At 34.1% G+C, this 19613-nt stretch overlaps 1 protein-coding gene across 1 annotated transcript in view; it reads right to left on the reverse strand.

The window, feature by feature from the left end:
• LOC126966140 (neuroendocrine convertase 2) overlaps positions 1 to 19613 on the reverse strand; it is an 86484-nt gene that overhangs the window by 11799 nt on the left and 55072 nt on the right. Inside the window, exons 7-8 of the mRNA XM_050810079.1 lie at positions 18585 to 18760; positions 2020 to 2132 (exon numbers count right to left, since the gene is read on the reverse strand). Coding sequence (XP_050666036.1) covers positions 2020 to 2132; positions 18585 to 18760 — 289 coding nt within the window. The remainder of the gene's footprint in view (positions 1 to 2019; positions 2133 to 18584; positions 18761 to 19613) is intronic.

The raw sequence follows: 19613 nt of genomic DNA on the forward strand, positions 1-19613 counted from the left end.
GTCCAGCCGTTTAGGAGGAGTTCAGTTACAACAGACGCACAAAAGAAATATAAATATTAAGATAGTTAGACGCTTTTTGGATGGATGAAATCTCGTGAGTTCGCGTCACCGAAATGCTTATAGCAGTATATCTGTAGCTATACAGCTGACGTATTGTGCAACATTAGTATTGTGTATATCATATAAGTGAAATTGAATGGATTTAGTGAAAAGTTCAATGTTTGTAGACTTTTGATATAGTTTTTTTTGTTTGATTTATATATATTATTGAAAATAAGTTTTAAACATTACGGCATTTTTTTTTTATTTAAATCACTCCTTAGTCCTTATACCAAAAACTTTGTATTCAAACTCCTTCCCTCTGAATTTTTTTATAAACATCTTTCAGTAAGCCTACAACATGAAACTGTCTATTTTCGCTATATGGAAACAATTAATTGCGATGTAAACAATAAATTTAATTTGACCAAGAGCTCCGCAAATATGATCCGATTACAAAGTACCTACTTGATATATGGCCGACCAATTAATTTTTTCATTATACTGATCCCTATTTTTCAGTGTGCGGCTTTTGTCATCACCAAATTCTATTTATTTATTTTGATAGTCACACCCAACAACACATCATTATACAATTATATATTATTTTAGCAAGTACACTACGGAAGGGATAGTACAATACGACATGTCTTTACATGTGAAAACAACATTTACAATAGTGCGAAAAGAAAAGAAAGTTGAACAATTAAATATAATAAAATTAAAGAAATTATGAAAATTGACTCATACATTACATACATTATAAAAAAAGAGATTTATAAATATAACTATGCATATAAATACCACTGGACAGGCTGTTCCATATGTTTGACAGCAAATTTTTTGTGCCTATTTCGAAGCGTCACTCGAGAGCGTCCAGAGAACTAATTTTGACGTATCATACAAATGGCTGCAAAGGAATGTACAATACTATGAAATATTTTTGCATTTTGAATTCATTTCGTTCGTTTTCCGTGTTATTTATACTTCAAAAATCAGCTTATGAAGTACACATTTCTATCGATATTTCCTGAGGTTGTCATCACTAGTTTTAGTACCGCAGACTCTCGCTACATGGCCATCAGCGCCAAAATGCCGATTATTAAACAAGCACAAAAGCATTTTGACAGCCGCCAGTCCAGTGGTATATAGTAGAAGTCAGTGTATCATTCCAAGAGCTCATTATTCTGTTTAAGGGGGCGTGTTTACCTATTTTTTTATATACGGAATACATTTTCTGTTGATTTGCAAACGTCATAATTTACATCGTTTGAGCGAGATTATGAGGCGTCACAAAGCCTAGGCCACACAGCGACCTTCTTGGGTTCCAAATTTGTTATTTTTAAAGTGATAACCTTTGCTTCTGACGATGCGGGACTCGAACACACGACCTCTGGGCGTGACATGAAATTTACGACCCATGAGTACTCGAACGGTTGGCTCAGTTGGTAAGGGCGCTCGGACGGAACTCGAGAGGTCGCGGGTTCAAGTCTCCCATCGTTCATAAGTATTGGTTACAAATTTATTTTGTGTAACGATATCCATATTGTATAAATAACTTAACGTAATTTAGCCCCAGGGTCATCTTGGAATTAAATAGCTAATGGCTTGCATAAAAGGTGTATTAAATTAAATTTTTAGTTATTTGATACTTTTCAGTTTTTGAAGTCGGTTTTTTTTTATTTTTTTTTTAACTTTTTAGTGTTAGTTACTATTAATAATATATATTCAACCTGAATGAAAACTCCTAAAAAAGCCGTATACAAAAAACCGTTATGTCATCCACGTAAACAAAAATTTAAACTACTAGGCTAAACTCTCATTCCGCAACGAATTAAAGAAGAATTACGTAAATCGGATAATAAATCCCAGAGTAATCGGTGTACATACATAAAAAAAAAATACCGATCGAATTGAGAACATTCTCCTTTTTGAAGTCGGTTAAAAATTATGAGTTATATATAAAATGAGCATACTTACCTATTTATTGATACAGTCCACATAGATGCTGCGTAGCCATCGCAGTTGCAATCATCATCTTCACCGCCATCACCACTCGCCCAGACGTAAATGTTGCCCAGACCGTTCCGACCCTGATGATGAAGGGAAAATAAAATTAAATATATTATTTCTTTAAAACATACTATATGCGAAAATCTTAGATTATTTATACGTCTAGATAGACTATGACAGCTGTGAAAACGTCGAATAAAATTGAGTTTAAGAACTAACCTCACAAAGTGTCATACAAATCGCGAGTGTAAGACGTAGCTTGTCACGCAGACGGAACCGTAAAAAATATTCCTAATATATATAAAAATATTTATCGGTTGTCTAACAGCAAGAGACTCTGTCTAGATGTATAAATTATCTAAGGCGAAAATACTTTTTCATCGACTGAATTATTTTAATTAAAGCTAACCTATAAACTCCTTTTGAAGCTACTGTACTTTGAAATGAACAAAATCAGTTCAATGAGTTTGCGGGTTCTCAATACTGGCATATTACAAATTAGGAAAATATCTGGCGGTTTTGTTCTAAATTCAAATAGACGTTCTATTTGAATTTAGAACTCGATTTCAACATCGTGTTCCGTAGTTGTATTGTTCATCGGTTTGTTGCGTTCACAAATTTGTCGAATTACTTTTAGATGTGAAAAATTCTTTATAAATGGAAGAAAAGATTTTGTATAAATGGAATAAGACTGACTCGTACGCTCGGCTATGTATATAATACATATGTAACGCTCATTCAAGTAAAGTTGGTCAAGCCCAACTAGGTACGAGTAAGGGAAACTCGAGAGGAAAGAGAGCTTGAGGAAGAGAAACTTTTATTATGAAGATAAGGAAAGAGTCGAGCAGGACGTTCAGCTAATGGTTATTGATACGCCCTACCCATAATAATGCAGTGCCGCTCAGGATTCATGAAAGACCCAAAAATTCTGAGCAGTAATGTTTACACATTACTGCTTCACGGCAGACATAGGCGCCGTTGTGGTACCCATAATCTAGCCGGCTTCCTGTGCAAAGGTAAATTCAATGGAATTCAACATTATGAAGTTTTAATATTTGATACGACCAAATCTAAAAGTGCAAATAAACTCAGTTCTTCTTTTCACTTTTATCGCCAGTCTGTTTATGCTCAAGACTGACTAAATGTTTTTATTATTATGACAATGGGGCACACTTGATAGTAGATAAGAAGTTTGATCGTACATAGATAGTAACTCCTGCACAATAAAATGCATTTTAATTTCACTACGGATATTCGCAAATAAGCCAAAACGTGGAATTACATTTCTCAGCTAATACTTATAGCAATAGGAAATATGAATACAAAATTAAATAAATATAAAATGCACGGAATGGTCAAAGACGCAGATAAGTTTAGTAGTTTTCTGTGTGATTTACGGCCGTTCCCAATATTCAGTCTATCTTTTACTTGAGATAGAAATCGTAACTATCGTTGACTTTTCTGTCCCAATAAACTTATCGGCGGTAACTCACCTTATCCGTAAACGGTGTCTGTCAATGGAACGACGTATAGCTTACCAGCGATATAAAGTTTGTATGGATATTGCAATTCACGCTTCAGATTATTGACAGCTTATTACTGACAGTAGAAGGTAGTAATTTATCTCTATCTGTAGATAGTATATTGGGAACGGCCGTAAGTGATCCGACAGCCTGGGACAAGATTATGATTATTTTATAGCAATAGCAATGACAGTACAATATTGTATATTCGATTAAAAGAGCGCAAAAAAAACTTGCGTCGCTTCTTCTCTCCAAGAGCGCCATTTGTTTCCGAAGCGGTAGTAGTGTCTAGTATATTAGAAACGACATCAAAAATAATTCTAAAGGAATCAATTTTGAGAAAATAAATACCCTTTATGCCTTTGATTGATTTACACTTTCAGAATACTGAATAAAACCAGAAAGCGTGTTAATTCACATTTTGTCCAAAATACGCGCGTCACTCGCCTGCGTAACGCACTAACCCTTCACCGCTTTTGTGGTAAAATTAAAAATGTATGTAGGTACGACTAAGTCATTTAAGAAAAACGTGAAATAAGCTAAATGTAGCTTTGTAAGTAGCTCATGGATTTAATTTAATTTTTTACTTATATCTATCTATACGGGTTACAGGAAAAGTCGACCTAGATCCGTTAAGGGCGTGTAGTACACATCATTTCTGTATGATTTTACTATGGAACCCCCGACGTGCGACGTGCTTACAGTTGTCACAGTCTATTCCACTGGCACGTGGCGGGCTAGGATTGAACCGGGGACTCCATAGCGAGAGGCTACGATTCAACTTACTGCATCACTACGCTTGCAAACTTACACAATAAATACCACGACCTGACTATGCACCTTTTACGGCCGTCTCCAATATCATATCTATCCTTAGTTTAACTTACTAGAGTTAGACATATCTATCCTTTTACGCTTACTTACATTTCAATAACCTATCGACATAAAGCATTGGACTATAACTATATTGAACATTATTATGGAAAGATAAGATCTTTACGGGATACGTTATTGAAAACGGCCGTTAATTAATGAAAATACCACATCTTTAATGTAGTAATTAAATAGTTATGACACTTTTATACCACATAGTTATTAAAGGCAAAAAATGACCCATGTCAAAATGTGATTATTTACGTCCAGTGCTAAAAACAACAACATTAGATAAGGAATACTTATCTCGAGGGAAATTATTTCCTGAGTAATGATACTTCCAACGCCCAAAGGAATTATTCGATACCGAATTTGCTTCATAAGAAACTTTCGCGTATACATGAATATTTAATAAGATTAGGATGTTTTAGGGTTCGTTACAGAGAAATAAAATCAAATACTTGAATTGTCTGGAGTCTGTTTAAATATGTCGATATGCGACCATCTATATACAGGGAGTAATTGTGTGAGTTTTTTTTTAATGATAATAAGAGAGGAGACGAACAAGATGTTCAGCTGATGGTAATTGTTACACCCTGCCCATTACAATGCAGTGCGGCTCAGGATTCTCGAAAAACCCAAATATTCTGAGCGGCACTACAATTGCGCTTGTCATCATGAGATATAAGATGTTAAGTCTCATTTGCCCAGTAATTTCACTAGCTACGGCGCCCTTCAGACCGAAACACAATTATGTTTACACATTACTGCTTCACGGCCGAAATAGGCACCGTTGTGGTAACCATAAACTAGCCGGCATCCTGTGCAAAACAGCCTCCCACTGGTGAAGGTTTTTTTCTCATCAATAAAATAAAAAAAGAATAAAATCAAAGAAACTGGAGGAATAAACTGGAGAAAAACTAGCTCTAGACAGGAAGACTTGGAAAAATCTGAAGGAGGCTCGTTGAGAGATCCTATAAAAATAAAAACAATCATGATAAACTGACATTTTAATTAAAATATTTCTATTTTAAGAATATAACATTATCATAACATCATAATATAACATTATTAAATATTAAGATGAACTAATAAATATTACCTAGCACATACATAACTCAATTAATTTATATAAGTGTGAATTTCAAATTTAAATTTTATTACTTTATAAAGTTTCTATAATGTCAAAAAAAATATTCAAATGCATATTGTATAAATCATGGAATTTGGTATATATTTTTTTTAAGAATGAATAAAAGGCTTTTTTTGTAACTAACCGAAATAAATTACCTCTGGGTGTCGAGCACAGACACTCATTACAAACAATGTAACCAAATAAAATACTAAGCAGATAATATTTCCTTTTTATTTAAAAAACTCAACAACAATGTATTGAGAAATGGTTTCCTGAATATTACGGGCCATTTATTATCCCGAATCATCATCATCATCAGCCGGAAGACGTCCACTGCTGGACAAAGGCCTCCCCCAGAGATTTCCACGACGATCGGTCCTGCGCTGCCCTCATCCAACGTATTCCGGCGATCTTGACGAGATCGTCGATCCATCTTGTGGGGGGCCTTCCAACACTGCGTCTTCCGGTACGTGGTCGCTATTCGAGGACTTTACTGCCCCAACGGCAGAATGGCGAATACCTAAGTGTTATTCTAAGTACAAAATTTTGTATTCAAAGTAGATGTTTGAAGTGACGTCCTTGCTGTACCTTTCTACTAATCTCCTAGTAAATATACAATCTGTATTTCAAACATAACATTGAATGGATTATTATCTCATGGAAATTTATTGATGAAATTGTGTCGACCTGTGAAATATTCAAATTACAACACATGCATAGAAAATGGACAAATATTCAGCCTTACCAGCCGTTATCAAACCTGTATCTCGTTCCTCGAGAATTGAGATGCGGAGAAGTATATACAAGAATCAAGTATAGTCAAGTCAAGTCAAGTCAAGTCAAGTCAAGACTAGTCTAGTCAAGTCAAGTCAAGTCTAGTCAAGTCAAGTCAAGTCAAATAAACTTTATTTAAAGTGACTATTCAAAAGCGCTTCGTTTATTTCCTTTAAACTACTGAATTTACCATATGTTCGTAAAAAGTTGAGCTCGTGAGAAGAACGTACTAGAAACTCAACCGCCATTCTTTTCAACCAAATAGAGTATTTTACAATGGATGTAATATACATAACTAATTAGTTTGTAATATGCTGCATCCAATCCAATCGTGTTTAAATAATATAAATTATCGTACATTGGATATCCACTTTTAGAGCTTGAATTAATTTTTTGTGTAATAATGGTTCGTTGTGATTACTGTCACAATAAGTAATTGCATACAACAAATACAATTATTTATTAACTATAACATCAGTCGACCTCGCACCACAAGCCGCACGAGTTGACGCATGGACCAGACATCGTTCCCTTCGCACAATTTGAAGGAAGGAGACGACACACGACGCCGCCGCAAGCATATATAATCTACTATAAGCGATCTAAAATTGATAAATACATAAGTTATAAGAAAACACTTTAACGCATTTCTAATTCTTACGTAGTATACCGTTTCCATCAAACATTCCCATTAATTCCAGGAAACCATCCTCGTTGGGCTTTGAGCTTAAACCCTCATTCAGTAAGGAAATGAATGCCTCGGGTTAAGAGTAGATGTATACAAATATATATAGTAGATATAAAATTTAATCTATGAGTTTTGTCTGTAAACAAGAAAAAAAGAAAAGAAAACGTTTATTCATGACGATAGTACAATAAAACATAAAACAAAATTGAGAAATATTATTTTCTATACGTCACAAAGTGGTCCCAACTCAGCATATTTGCTGGTTTGAAAACCAGCGCTGGTCTTCCGTTGGGCCATTTGGTGACGTCGCCTTAAAGATAATTATTATATAGTAATTATTGCGTAGACTTAGTAAACAAGTTGAGTTGTCAATTTCTGAAGTTTCTAAGTTGACAACTGTTGACAGATGTCAATCTGAGTTCGAAACATAGTAATAATATGTGCTCACAGATCAGTTTACAATTTACATTATTTATTTATTATTGTTTGTTTTTGAGTGAAACAAAAAGAATATACATAAAAATATTAACTAATTAAAAGTAACCAGCTATATATAACTAAAAACGACTAAAGTACGGTACCTACTCATAATTGCACTACTTAAATATGGGTTAATGTTATTGGACTGAGATGTAAAATAAAACTTTACCTGACATAGATAATGGAGAAGACACTCTTGGTGAGTATGCTTGCACCTTGTATTATAATATTATTAAATAGAAAATACTTAGCAATATACTATTATACAACAATGAATTCACGCTCTAAGGGTTGTAGCATCCAATATAGGATAATTTATATTTATACAGTTTAGTCTTTATTTCTTTTTATGAAATATTTGCCATTTAAAACGCATTTAACTGTAAATACAATTAATTCATATATTTTTAACCTGTGGATAACGGTGTGGGTTCTCACTAAAATTAATTTAATATCTACTTTAATTTGAAATTGTAAAATGTATTGTGTGAACTGTTTGTTGTCCCTAAGAAATAAAATAAAATAAAATATATTGGATGCAGCACCTTATAAACTAATTTATTATGTATATTACAGCCATTGTAAAATACTCTATTTGATTGAAAAGAGTGGCCGTTGAGTTTCTTGTATGTACTTCTCACGCCGAGGTAGATTCAGTAATTTAAAAGAAATTCAAAAAAGGATACCATTCAGAATCGCTAAGTTTAAGCTGATTGAATAAAATTAATTTGACTTTGACATATATTTGAATATTAATTTATATTTATATACTGAATTCTATTTCTTATAATTTTTTGAAAAATAGACGTCTTTTATGTGAAAGTGATGAGACAAACGAGACGTTCAGCTGATGGTAATTGATACGCCCTGCCTATTACAACGCAGAGTCACCCAGGATTCTTGCTTGAACCTAAAACTCTGACTGGCATCGTAATAGTGCTCGTCACTTTGAGATATAAGATGGTAAGCAATGACGCGTCATCCGTAATTCTTCGTATGATTTTTCAACTCTCGTTGTGGCGCCATCTACAGGATCAACTATACAACTGGTAACAACACGGAAAGCTACATCAGCCTAGCGAAACTCTCTAAGAAAAAGGCGATTTAATCGATTCTATGAAACATGCAGTCATTGATTCATTGACAGATGACGGCTATAATCTTGTAAAATATGGAGATAGCCGAAATCCACTACGTTTTAAGCAACTGTTCGCTTTCAAACTTAGCCGGATTATACTTCGGGGCCAATAATTACTACTATTTTAAACTTATGTCAATACTAAACTAAATTTCAATTTTTACTTAGGCAATCCCGCCTCTTATTACGTAGTATTTACATCCTCTTTGAGCTACATATGGGATTGACTTGAGATGTCGCTCTTTCAAATGTAAACAATTTTATACGTACAGTATTAAATATGCAAATTTACTACCCTCGGGTTACAGGGATAGATGAACAAAAAACGGGTCCTACGGAGGTCTGGCTTAGTTGATAAGAGTGCAGGGGCGTATTCAGAGACGTGGGTGTCCAAATCCCGGATGGTCATTAAATTTTGGTACAAATGACATTTGTTTATTGATAATTTATGTCATATTGATTTAATTTTTTTATGACAGTCAGGGACGAGACGAGCAGAACTGTCAGCTGATGGTAATTGATACGCCTTGCCAATAACAATGCAATGCCGCTCAGAATTCTTAAAAAAACCCAAAAATTCTGAGCGGCACTACAATTGCGCTCTTGAGACACAAAATTTTAAGTCTCATTTGCCCATTAATTTCACTAGCTACGGCGCCCTTCAGACCGAAATACAATTATGTTTACACATTACTGCTTGACGGCAGAAATAGGCGCTGTTATTGAGGTATTATAAGACACAGGTGTAGCAAACGGTTCTGAAACAAAGTTCGTCTAACACAACAATAACTCATAGACGCAAACAAGTTAAGAACAATTCAACAACAATTTACTGGATAAATGGCAGCCAATCGAGTTTGTCTTGAAATATCGTTGTTCTTTGTGAGAAAATGTCGGCTAATTAAAATAAATGGATTTCTATTATATTATATTATATAGCTGGATAGACATTCGTTGGAAAATTGTTTTACGCAAATTAAACATAATAATATATATTTAATTTTGTAAAAGAATTGTTTTGGATAAATCCGAGCTTGTAATCGACAAACAATTCACCCTTTTTCAGAGTTTTAGTCCTGGAAAGGATAAAACGAATATTTTGAATTATGGAATAGTTGTAGCTCGTGGACGAATTATCTCAGTTATAAATACTAAGAGCTGTTTATTTATTACACTTTTTTGACACCACTTTAACAAAATATAACATAACTACTAACATTTTTTAACTCACTTTTAGATTTGTAATAATGTATTGCGAAATTTGCATGTAGTGTTTATCTTTAAATGATTTTGCATACCCTGCACATGTAATTTAAATTGTTAATTGCTTAAGAAATATTTTTATGTAAAATCGCTAGTAAACCAATAAATAAAAAAAAAATATACTTAATATGGTGCAAATGGCGGCCTTATCACTACATAGTGATCTCTTCCAGGCAACCATTTGTAATACAATAAAAGAGAAAGACTAGAAAATTATAAGTATAAGAAAAGTGTCAAAAATATACACACACATAATATATACTATACTTAAATATAGATAAATATATATGAACACATATGGGACAATTTAAAAAGACGTGTTCGAAGCCGCCTCCAACCACCATAGATGAATTAAAACAATCCGCGATTGAGGAATTGGCAGAACATTCCACAACAACAGATCAAAGATGTCATCGACAGCATGCCAAACCGTTTGATGGAAGTCATGAGGGCTAGAGGTGGAAATACGCACTATTAGAATTCATTTATTCAGATTTTTTATTTTTAAGCCATTTCATCACATTTGTTAATTTACGGTCAAAATGTTTTTCAGACTTTTTTATAAATAAACGTAATAATTAAAAACCATATTATCTTTCATTTTACTTCAATATACCTACGTTATAAAATAACATTCACAAGTAAGGCCACAATTTTTTTTTTAACCAAAATCGTAAAAAATCTAGGTGGGCGGTTAATTGTGCCGCTGAGTGTATAAGAAAGTAAAATAAAACGTAATGAAAAAGTAGAAACAATAATTAACATTTCAGAATTGTTGAATTATGTTGGTGGATGCAATACATACAGATAGATTCTATCAAATAGAGGACAGATAATGATTTTTTAGTTGATTTTTAATGGAGGCTAATGCTTGTGCTTGACGGATAGTAAGCGGCAGTTGATTCGAAAGAGTGATGGCATTAATGGTGAAAGAAGAATGATAGCTATCAGATTTATGGAAAGGAACATTAAGTATTTGTTTATCTGTCACGCGGTATTTCATCTTGCGTGCAACGTACTAACCACATCCTATTATTGTATACGTGTTTCATTTGTTTTATGTTCATGTGTTTTATTCACGGATTTGTTGCAGGTGGGATATTGTCTTGCGTGTGGCCAGAAGCGTTCGGAGTAAACGCATGCGGACTAGCTCCGCACGCGGATTTCCATCCGTCAGAAAAACCGCCCTGAAATCTCGTCACATTTTCGCGTTAATAAGCATTCGCCGTTTCGAAAAAGGGAGATTATTATCTCAGTGATGAACAACTTTTTAAGAATACTCCGTGGTAGATATGTTTGGCATTGTTAAAAAAAAAATAATAAATAATATTTAATATGCGTGCCATTTGTAATAATCAATATATTGAATTTAATATAATATTGATTATTAATATTAGTTATTTATTTGCGTTATTAATTTGCGTTTTTAATAACAACCAAAGAACTGGGAACTGCAATTGAAGAGGTTAAACTGAAAATAATTTATGTATTGATTGAGTTACAAGCGCCTTAGTAACTAAACAAATTATGAGATTAGTTACTAAATTATCACGTCGTGCACCTCGAAAGGCACAGAAATGGACATTAATTTCAAAGTCATAAGAAAAAATTGAGAAGGAAGTGATTATTATTATATTATTAAAAGTAGCAATTTAGTTATTAAGGAGAGCGCAAAAAAAAGTCTGGGAGAATTTCTTGCGCCGTTTATTCTCTCCCAGAGCGACATTTGATTCCGAAGCGGTATTAGTACCTAGTGTATTAGAATTGACATCAAAAATAATTCTAAAGAAATCAAATTTGAGAAAAATAAATGCCTTTTTATAGAGGTTAGAATAATTATGTTAAATGACGACCTTCAGGCTATAAATAAATAGTGCCTTGCTAAGAAAATGTGCGGTTGATAGCATATTGTAATTTCCTTAGTAAACAACTATAACACAGTGTAATCTCACTATCTATATGATAATAGATTCATAGCCCTTACTAAAACCATCGTTTACCAAACGCATAGATAGTGATTGGAATCTTGTAAATGTAGTGTTGCCATATATATACATACTAGCTGACCCGGCAAACGTTGTTTTGCCATATAAAGTATAATTCACGCGATAATTTATAAGTATTAAAATATTGCCTATATTATAGCCTGTACATCATTTTGTTCTATTGTCAATAGTTTTTACAGCGCACGCAAAAATAGGTTTTCGATTTTACACCTTGTGTTATAAAATAGCAATTTTATTACGGATCCCTAATTTTGAAAAAAAAAACACATAGCCTATAGCCTTCCTCGATAAATGGACTACCCAACACTGAAAGAATCATTCAAATCGGACCAGTAGTACCAGAGATTAGCGCGTTCATACAAACAAACAAACAAACACTGCAGCTTTATATATTAGTATAGATATATAGTCAAATTTTTATTTGCCAGAAACATTCACGAGTAAAGTTGTTACAAATTTAGGTGTAGGCACATGTTTCATCTTGACAGACATGCAACTATTTCAGTGGTTTCATTTTATAATATTATAACCTAACATAATCAATAATTACTTCTACATTTACTCTTTGACCAACGTAAAGCTTTACCTAAAAAACTTTACGATATACAATAATTTAATGAAATGTTAAGAGATAATGTAGTGAAAATAATCACAAAAAAATATAATATTAAAAAAACTACGTTTAAAAAAACCGACTTCAAAAAGTGAAAAGTATCAAATAACTAAAAATTTAATTTAATACACCTTTACCTTTAATATTAATAAAATGCTATTATTTATAGTATGTGCTACCTATTGATAGGTTTCAAGTCGGTCTGAATGAAAACTCCTGAAGAAGCCGTACCTACACAAAAAATAATTATATCATAGAGGTAAACAAAAATTTTCATAAAAAATGTTCATAAAATGAAAACTACTGGGCCAAACTATGTAATATTTTTTACATAGTTTGGCCCAGTAGTTACAAGAATTACGTAAATCGGACTATAAATCTCAGAGTAATCGGTGTATGATATATGTATTGAAATGATAACCTCCTCCTTTTTGAACTCGGTTAAAAATAGTATTGGTCTCCTGATATGACATTTTAATGAAATACTAGCTAATACTCCGCGACCTCGCCTTCACACGCAGACGTACACACACATGAGTGAGCACGTAGTGGCGACATTTCATTAAAATTTTTAAAATAAAAGAATAATGATGTGTTTTCTTATTTATTGTTGTATTATTTTTACAAAGTTTTACTTCGCAACCTGGCATTTTAGTTTCAATTATAAGCAAAGTTTAACAGAACATGTGGCACGTCATCGTCATACATTGGTCGAGACTCGCTCGAGTACGTCCACTTTGGCGTAGCATTTGTTGCCTTACATTACGACATTTTTTTATGAAAAAGGAGGACAAACGAGCATACGGGTCACCTGGTGTTAAGTGATCACCGCCGCCCTCATTCTCTTGCAACACCAGAGGAATTACAGAAGGTGTACGGGCTTTTTTGAAGTTACCCATGTCTTATCGTTCCGAAAACACCGCACAAGGAAGTTCATCCCATAGCTTTGTAGTAGGTACGTGGAAGAAAACTCCTTGAAAACCTAACTGTGGAGGACCGCCACAGATCCAGATGGTGGGGATTGTTGACAACTTGTGGCGTGTCGTGCGAAGGTGGAATTCTACGGCGGATGCCTGCGGTATCTAGTTGGAGCGCAGAGGAAACCAATCCTTAATCTAAGGTAAAGATGAATTGAACGTTGCTATTATTACTGATAAAGTTATTTACAATCAAGAATAAATTAATTTATAGACCATTAATTTATAACTATCGATATTTGATTGTCACAGACCATCCCCTGCATCAAAACAAGTCCATATTGATCAATTAATACCCATTTCATTTGACCTTTATCAGAGCTCTGGTGAACCCGATCACAGAATTTAATTAGGAGACTCTTAGATTATTTGTATTTCTATAAAAACTGTGACAACTGCGAAAACGACGAAAAAAATTGAGGTTAACAGTTAACCTCTATTTTGAGCAATGCACGCACACTGACACAACGGGACATAATTCGGGGGTGTAAGACGTCGTTTGTCACGCACAGTAAAGTAATAAACCTTGCCTGTTTTCATCGATTGTCTAACAATAAGCAATAAGTTACAATAGTTTTTAACTTACCCACGGGCACTCTTTAATTTTCCGGGTTGAAAATTAACTAAGTTATTGACCGGCAATATAAGGTGTCAACATGACAAATTTAAAAAATTATGTGCATAAGTAGTTGGTATTTAACTAAGTAGAGGTTGTTAACTGTCCCACGGGAACTCCTTATATACCGGGATGAAAAGTATCTAAGATGTTGTCCGGGGATATAAAGTATCATCATGCAATTTCAATTAAATCGGTCCAATAGTTTCAGAGATTAGCCCGTACAAACAGCCAAACAGACAGATAATCTATCTAATACTATCTAGATGTATAAATCATCTAAGAGGAGACTATTCATATTAGTTACCAGTTGATTATATCATAGTTGTAGATATGCACAAATTTTCGGTGATATTTTAATGGATTTTTGAAAGTTTAGTTATTTCTAATTTATTTATTACAATAATATTTTATACCTTTAAACGAGCAATTCTTGTATAATATCATATTCTGAAATGGCTCCAATGATTTTAATGAAATTTAGTTTACAGGTAATTTCGGGGGCGAGAAATTGATTTAGCTAGGTTTCAATTTAAAAAAATGTAGTTTTATCCGTGATTTTTAATGAGAAACAGCTACAATAACATTAGAATACAAAGGTAAATTTCGCTACTATATAATAATAATATAATAATAAGCATATTTATTCAAGAGTTATAGATTACATATTTTAATGTGTTAGTAACTTAAAAATATACCTTAAATTAATGTTATTACTTAAACTATAATCTTGATCCCATCCGGGTATATGCCTCCTCCATCTTCTTCCACAACTCTCTATTTTTTGCTTTCTCTAGACAGTTTTTATCTGCCACTGTGAGAAGGTCCACCTCATTTTGGGTCTGCCTCGGTATCTGTTACCTGAGGGACCACTCCATGTTGTCGCTTTTAGAGTCCATCTTTGGTCTGGGACCCTAGCCACATGTCCTGCCCATTGCCATTTTATTTTTAATGCATGTTCAAGGACATCTGTCAGGTTTGTTTGTTTCCTGATGGTTTTGTTGCGGATTTTATGTATCTTTCTGAGCCTCAAGATACTTCTCTCCATGGCATGTTGTGTTGATAGTAACCGACGTTTAATTTTCTTTGCGTGCACCCATGTTTGGCTTGCGTATGTGAGGCATGGTAAGATACATGTATCCATTACCACCTTTTTTAACTCTTAAGCTGAAGGATCCTTTTTAATATTTCTTTATGTGACCAGAACTTGTTCCAAGAGGTTTTGATCCTTCTTTCTACTTCTTCTTCGTTACTATTAGAGTTAAAAGATATTTGCTTCCCAAGATATACATAATTTTCTACAAATTGTATCTGATTTGAGTCTATTTCTATGATGGTAATTCGTTAAGATTTTCGTTTTACTGGTGTTCATATGTAGGCCAACTTTTTTGCTAGCATTATTCAAAGCTTGCATCATTTGCTTCGAGTTCTGAAGCCGAGTTACCAAAGAGTGCTATGTCATCTACAAATCTTAAGTGACTTAGGTACTTATTGCCAATCCATGTGCCGTTGGCCTTCCAGTCCAATTGTTTAAAGACATTCTCCAATACTGCTATGAAAAATTTCGGTGAAAGAGGGTCTCCTTGTCTTACGCCTCTTTCTATTTTTATTTCTTCTCCTCTAGTTTCGAGGCGTATTGTACTCGTACTTTGTAAGTAAATATTTTTAATCACTTGTATAAAGCAGTATTTTATATTGCATGATGTCAATGGCTCCCATATAGAGCCATGAGTAATACTATCAAATGCTTTAAAGTAATCTACAAACCCTATATAGAGTGGTTGATTATATTCTTTGAATTTCTCTATCAGTTGTTCTATTGTTTGAATATGATCCATCGTGGAGAAACTGGAACGGAACCCGGCTTGTTCTACGGGTTGCATTTGTCTATTTTTTCTGTTATTCTGCCCAAAAGCAATGATGAGAAAAGCTTATATAAACTGGATAGAAGACTAATTGGCCTATAGTTGCCAATGTCTCTGTTCGCTACTATATACAAGACTATAATAGCTCAGATGGGACATTGGGGTGATACGGAAAGCAGAAGACACCGGTTCAAATCCGGATGTCCTATTAGTTTTTTTTTGTTCAAGTTTTGTACATTCTTAAAATTAGAGCAAGGCACGGTTGTCCGGATATTAACACACAAATTATCTTGCCCCAAACTAGGCATAGCCTGTGCTATGGGTACAAGATAACGATATATTTAATATATAAAATAATTACTAAAACATACATATAACCATCCATTGACTCGGGAATAACCACTGGGCTATATGGGTTGTCGAAATTAATTTGAAATCTAGTTTTAGTATATTGTTATTGTTTTATTAATATAAATACTGAGACTGGCGATGTACAAATGTCTTAATATAATTCAAAATCTGTAGATTTTCCAAGTCTTGTGTGTGTTGTTGTGTGTCTTTTACCGCATTTATCACGGGGAGTGTTCCGAAGAGCTGTTTAACCTTATTCCTGCCGCCGAATTCCACCTTCGCACGACACGCCACAAAGTAGTATATCATCCCCACCAACTGGATGTGTGGCGGTCCTCCACAGTGTGGTTTTCAAGGAGCTTTCTTCCTCGTACTAGTAAGCTGTGGAATGAGCTTCCTTGTGCGGTGTTTCCGGGACGATACGACATGGGTACCTTAAAAAAAGCGCGTACACCTTCCTTAAAAGCCGGCAAAGCTCTTGTGATTGCTCTGGTGTTGCAAGAGAATGTGGGCGGTGGTGATCACTTAACACCAGGTGACCAGTACGCTCGTTTGTCCTCCTATTCCCAAAAAAAAAATCAAAGTCTTTTTTACACCATTAGTTCACGCTTGTTAGGACATGACAAAAATGTACAAAAATTTGATTATCCTAACTAACTACTAATATTATAAATGTGAATGTAAGTTTGTTTGATACGCTTTCACGCCCATTGAACCAATTTTGATAAAATTCAGTACAGAAATAGGATAGAGTGTGGGAACGGACGCATGATTACATTTTGCTGTAAACAAGGGCATGAATGGGTTGAAATGAGGGATGAAAGTTTGCATGGGATTTCGAAAGACAAATAAATCAAAAATAATTTACTAATTTGTTATTTTTTAAATATAACCTTTGTTATATATTTATTAACAAAGACTTTTCTTACAAGTTAAAATAAACATTTTATGCAAGAAGACTGGATTGAATTTTATATTAGATTCACCGAAGTCTTTCCAACATAAAAATTTGGTTTAGATATACGTTCGTGTTGGAAATAATGTATACAATGTAAGAACACTTAACGTTATTAAACTTGTGGGTGGCTTAGTCGCTCGCGATAATTCAAACAGAAAGTCTAACAATGTTAAGCCAAGCACAATGTACTGTGTAGATGGCTTAAGAAAACTTACTGCAAAGCTCTATTGATTTAAAAGTTAATTAAAACTAAATGGTATTTCAATCATTTGTTGAATTAGCTTAATTTATATTTTATTATGTGCACGTATTAAATATAAAAACAACCAGTTTGCAACCAGTGGGAGGCTCCTTTTCACAGGATGCCGGCTAGATTATGGTTACTACAACGGCGCCTTTTTCTGCCGTGAAGCAGTAATGTGTAAGCTTTAATGTGTTTCGGTCTGAAGGAGGTTGTAGCTTGTGAAATTACTGGGCAAATGAGACTTGACATCTTATGTCTCAAGGTGATGAGCGCAGTTGTAGTGCCACTCAGAATTTTTGGTGTTTTTCAAGAATCCCGAGCGGCACTGCATTGTTATAGGCAGGGCGTGTCAATTACCATCAGCTGAACGTCCTGCTCGTCTCGTCCCTTATTTTCATAAAAAAAAACATATATTATACTACCCGACTACTACAGTCCCTCGCGTATTTTCTGCCCGTGTATGAATGCTTGGTTAAGCATATGGCTCTACCAGTGGGAGGCTCCTATGCACAGGCCGGCTACATTATAGGTATCACAACGGTGCCTATTTCTGCCGTGAAGCAGTAATGTGTAAGCATTATTGTGTTTCGATCTGAAGGGCGCCGTAGCTAGCGAAATTACTTGGCAAATATAAATAAGTAGGCCCGCTTAGTATTTTTGGGCTTTTCAAGATCGCCCTGTATTGTAATGGGCCGGACGTATCAATTACCACCAGCTGAACGTCCTGCCCGTCGCGTCCCTTATTTTCATTTAAAAAAAAATGTATTTTATTTTATCAATGTATTTCAATCCAAACTCAATCTTGTATAAACGGGGCTAATATATCTAGATAATATATTTGTATTTGTAAATATGTACATAAAAAAAATATTATTATGTAAATACTTATAGATATACATACAAGTACAAAGGTGTCGGAAACCATAACAGTGTTGTTATGGTTACCAACGTAACATAAGTTCAATGGTTTCCTTCCATCTCAAAAATGCCCAACGCGCATGAAGAAGTTTTCAATACAAAAATGTTACCTCGTTCACGCCCCTGACGATAGCTCTCATGGTCGCGTTCCTGGGTCCATCCACAGTTCTGCCGTCATCTGTAGGTCCCCAGGACGCGCTGTAGATGTGGATCTTATGAGGCTCGTGTCCCATGGAGTTGGCTTCGATGAGGTCTGTCATGTAGGGCTGGTCCAACATCCTTATACCTGGTCATGAGTTTATATATCTTTAATAATCATAATCTAATATATAAAATTCTCATGTCGCGGTGTTTGTAGTTAAACTCCTTAGAAACGGCTTGACCGATTCTCATGAAATTTTGAGTGCATATTGGGTACCTAGGTCTGAGAATCGGACAACATCTATTTTTTATCTCCCTAAATGTTAAGGGTGATCCACGGCAATTTTTTTTTTAAATTTGATTATGAGTCAGCATTAAAAAATACATACAACTAATAATATAAAATTGACACACTTTTAACCAAATTATCTTGCCCCAAACTAGGCATAGCCTGTACTATGGGTACAAGACAACGGTATATACAATACAAAATTCATAAATGCATATAAACATCCATTATTTGGAAACAAACACCCATACTTATCATATAAATGTTTGCATCTACCGCGGTTCGAACCCTAAAGGGCCCGGGAGTCTCAGTAGGCAGGGTCACTAACCACTGGAATGTATGAGTTGTCACTTTTAGACACATAATTTTTCATTAGTATTCAAATTTAAATATATTTATTCAAAATACGATTTAAATTCACTAATTATTGAATGTCAAAATCTACCAGATACCATCGGAAAGTTTTGCCTCAGACCTGAGAAGGTATAATCGCAAGCGGGCTTCTTATCTTTAAATAACAGTAAAAATTATAATAAAATTAATTAATTACATATTAATTTATTACAATAAAATTTATTAATTAAATAGCCTGAGGGCGGTCACTCCATTCCCAGTCATTAATATAATTAAGGAAGTCATATATGTATTAGTAAGCTTTACCACACAAACGTTTTTAAACAAGCAACTCTAGAATTTCTTGACATATATT

This window comes from Leptidea sinapis, chromosome 9, assembly GCF_905404315.1.
Source record: "Leptidea sinapis chromosome 9, ilLepSina1.1, whole genome shotgun sequence".
NCBI lineage: Eukaryota > Metazoa > Arthropoda > Insecta > Lepidoptera > Pieridae > Leptidea > Leptidea sinapis.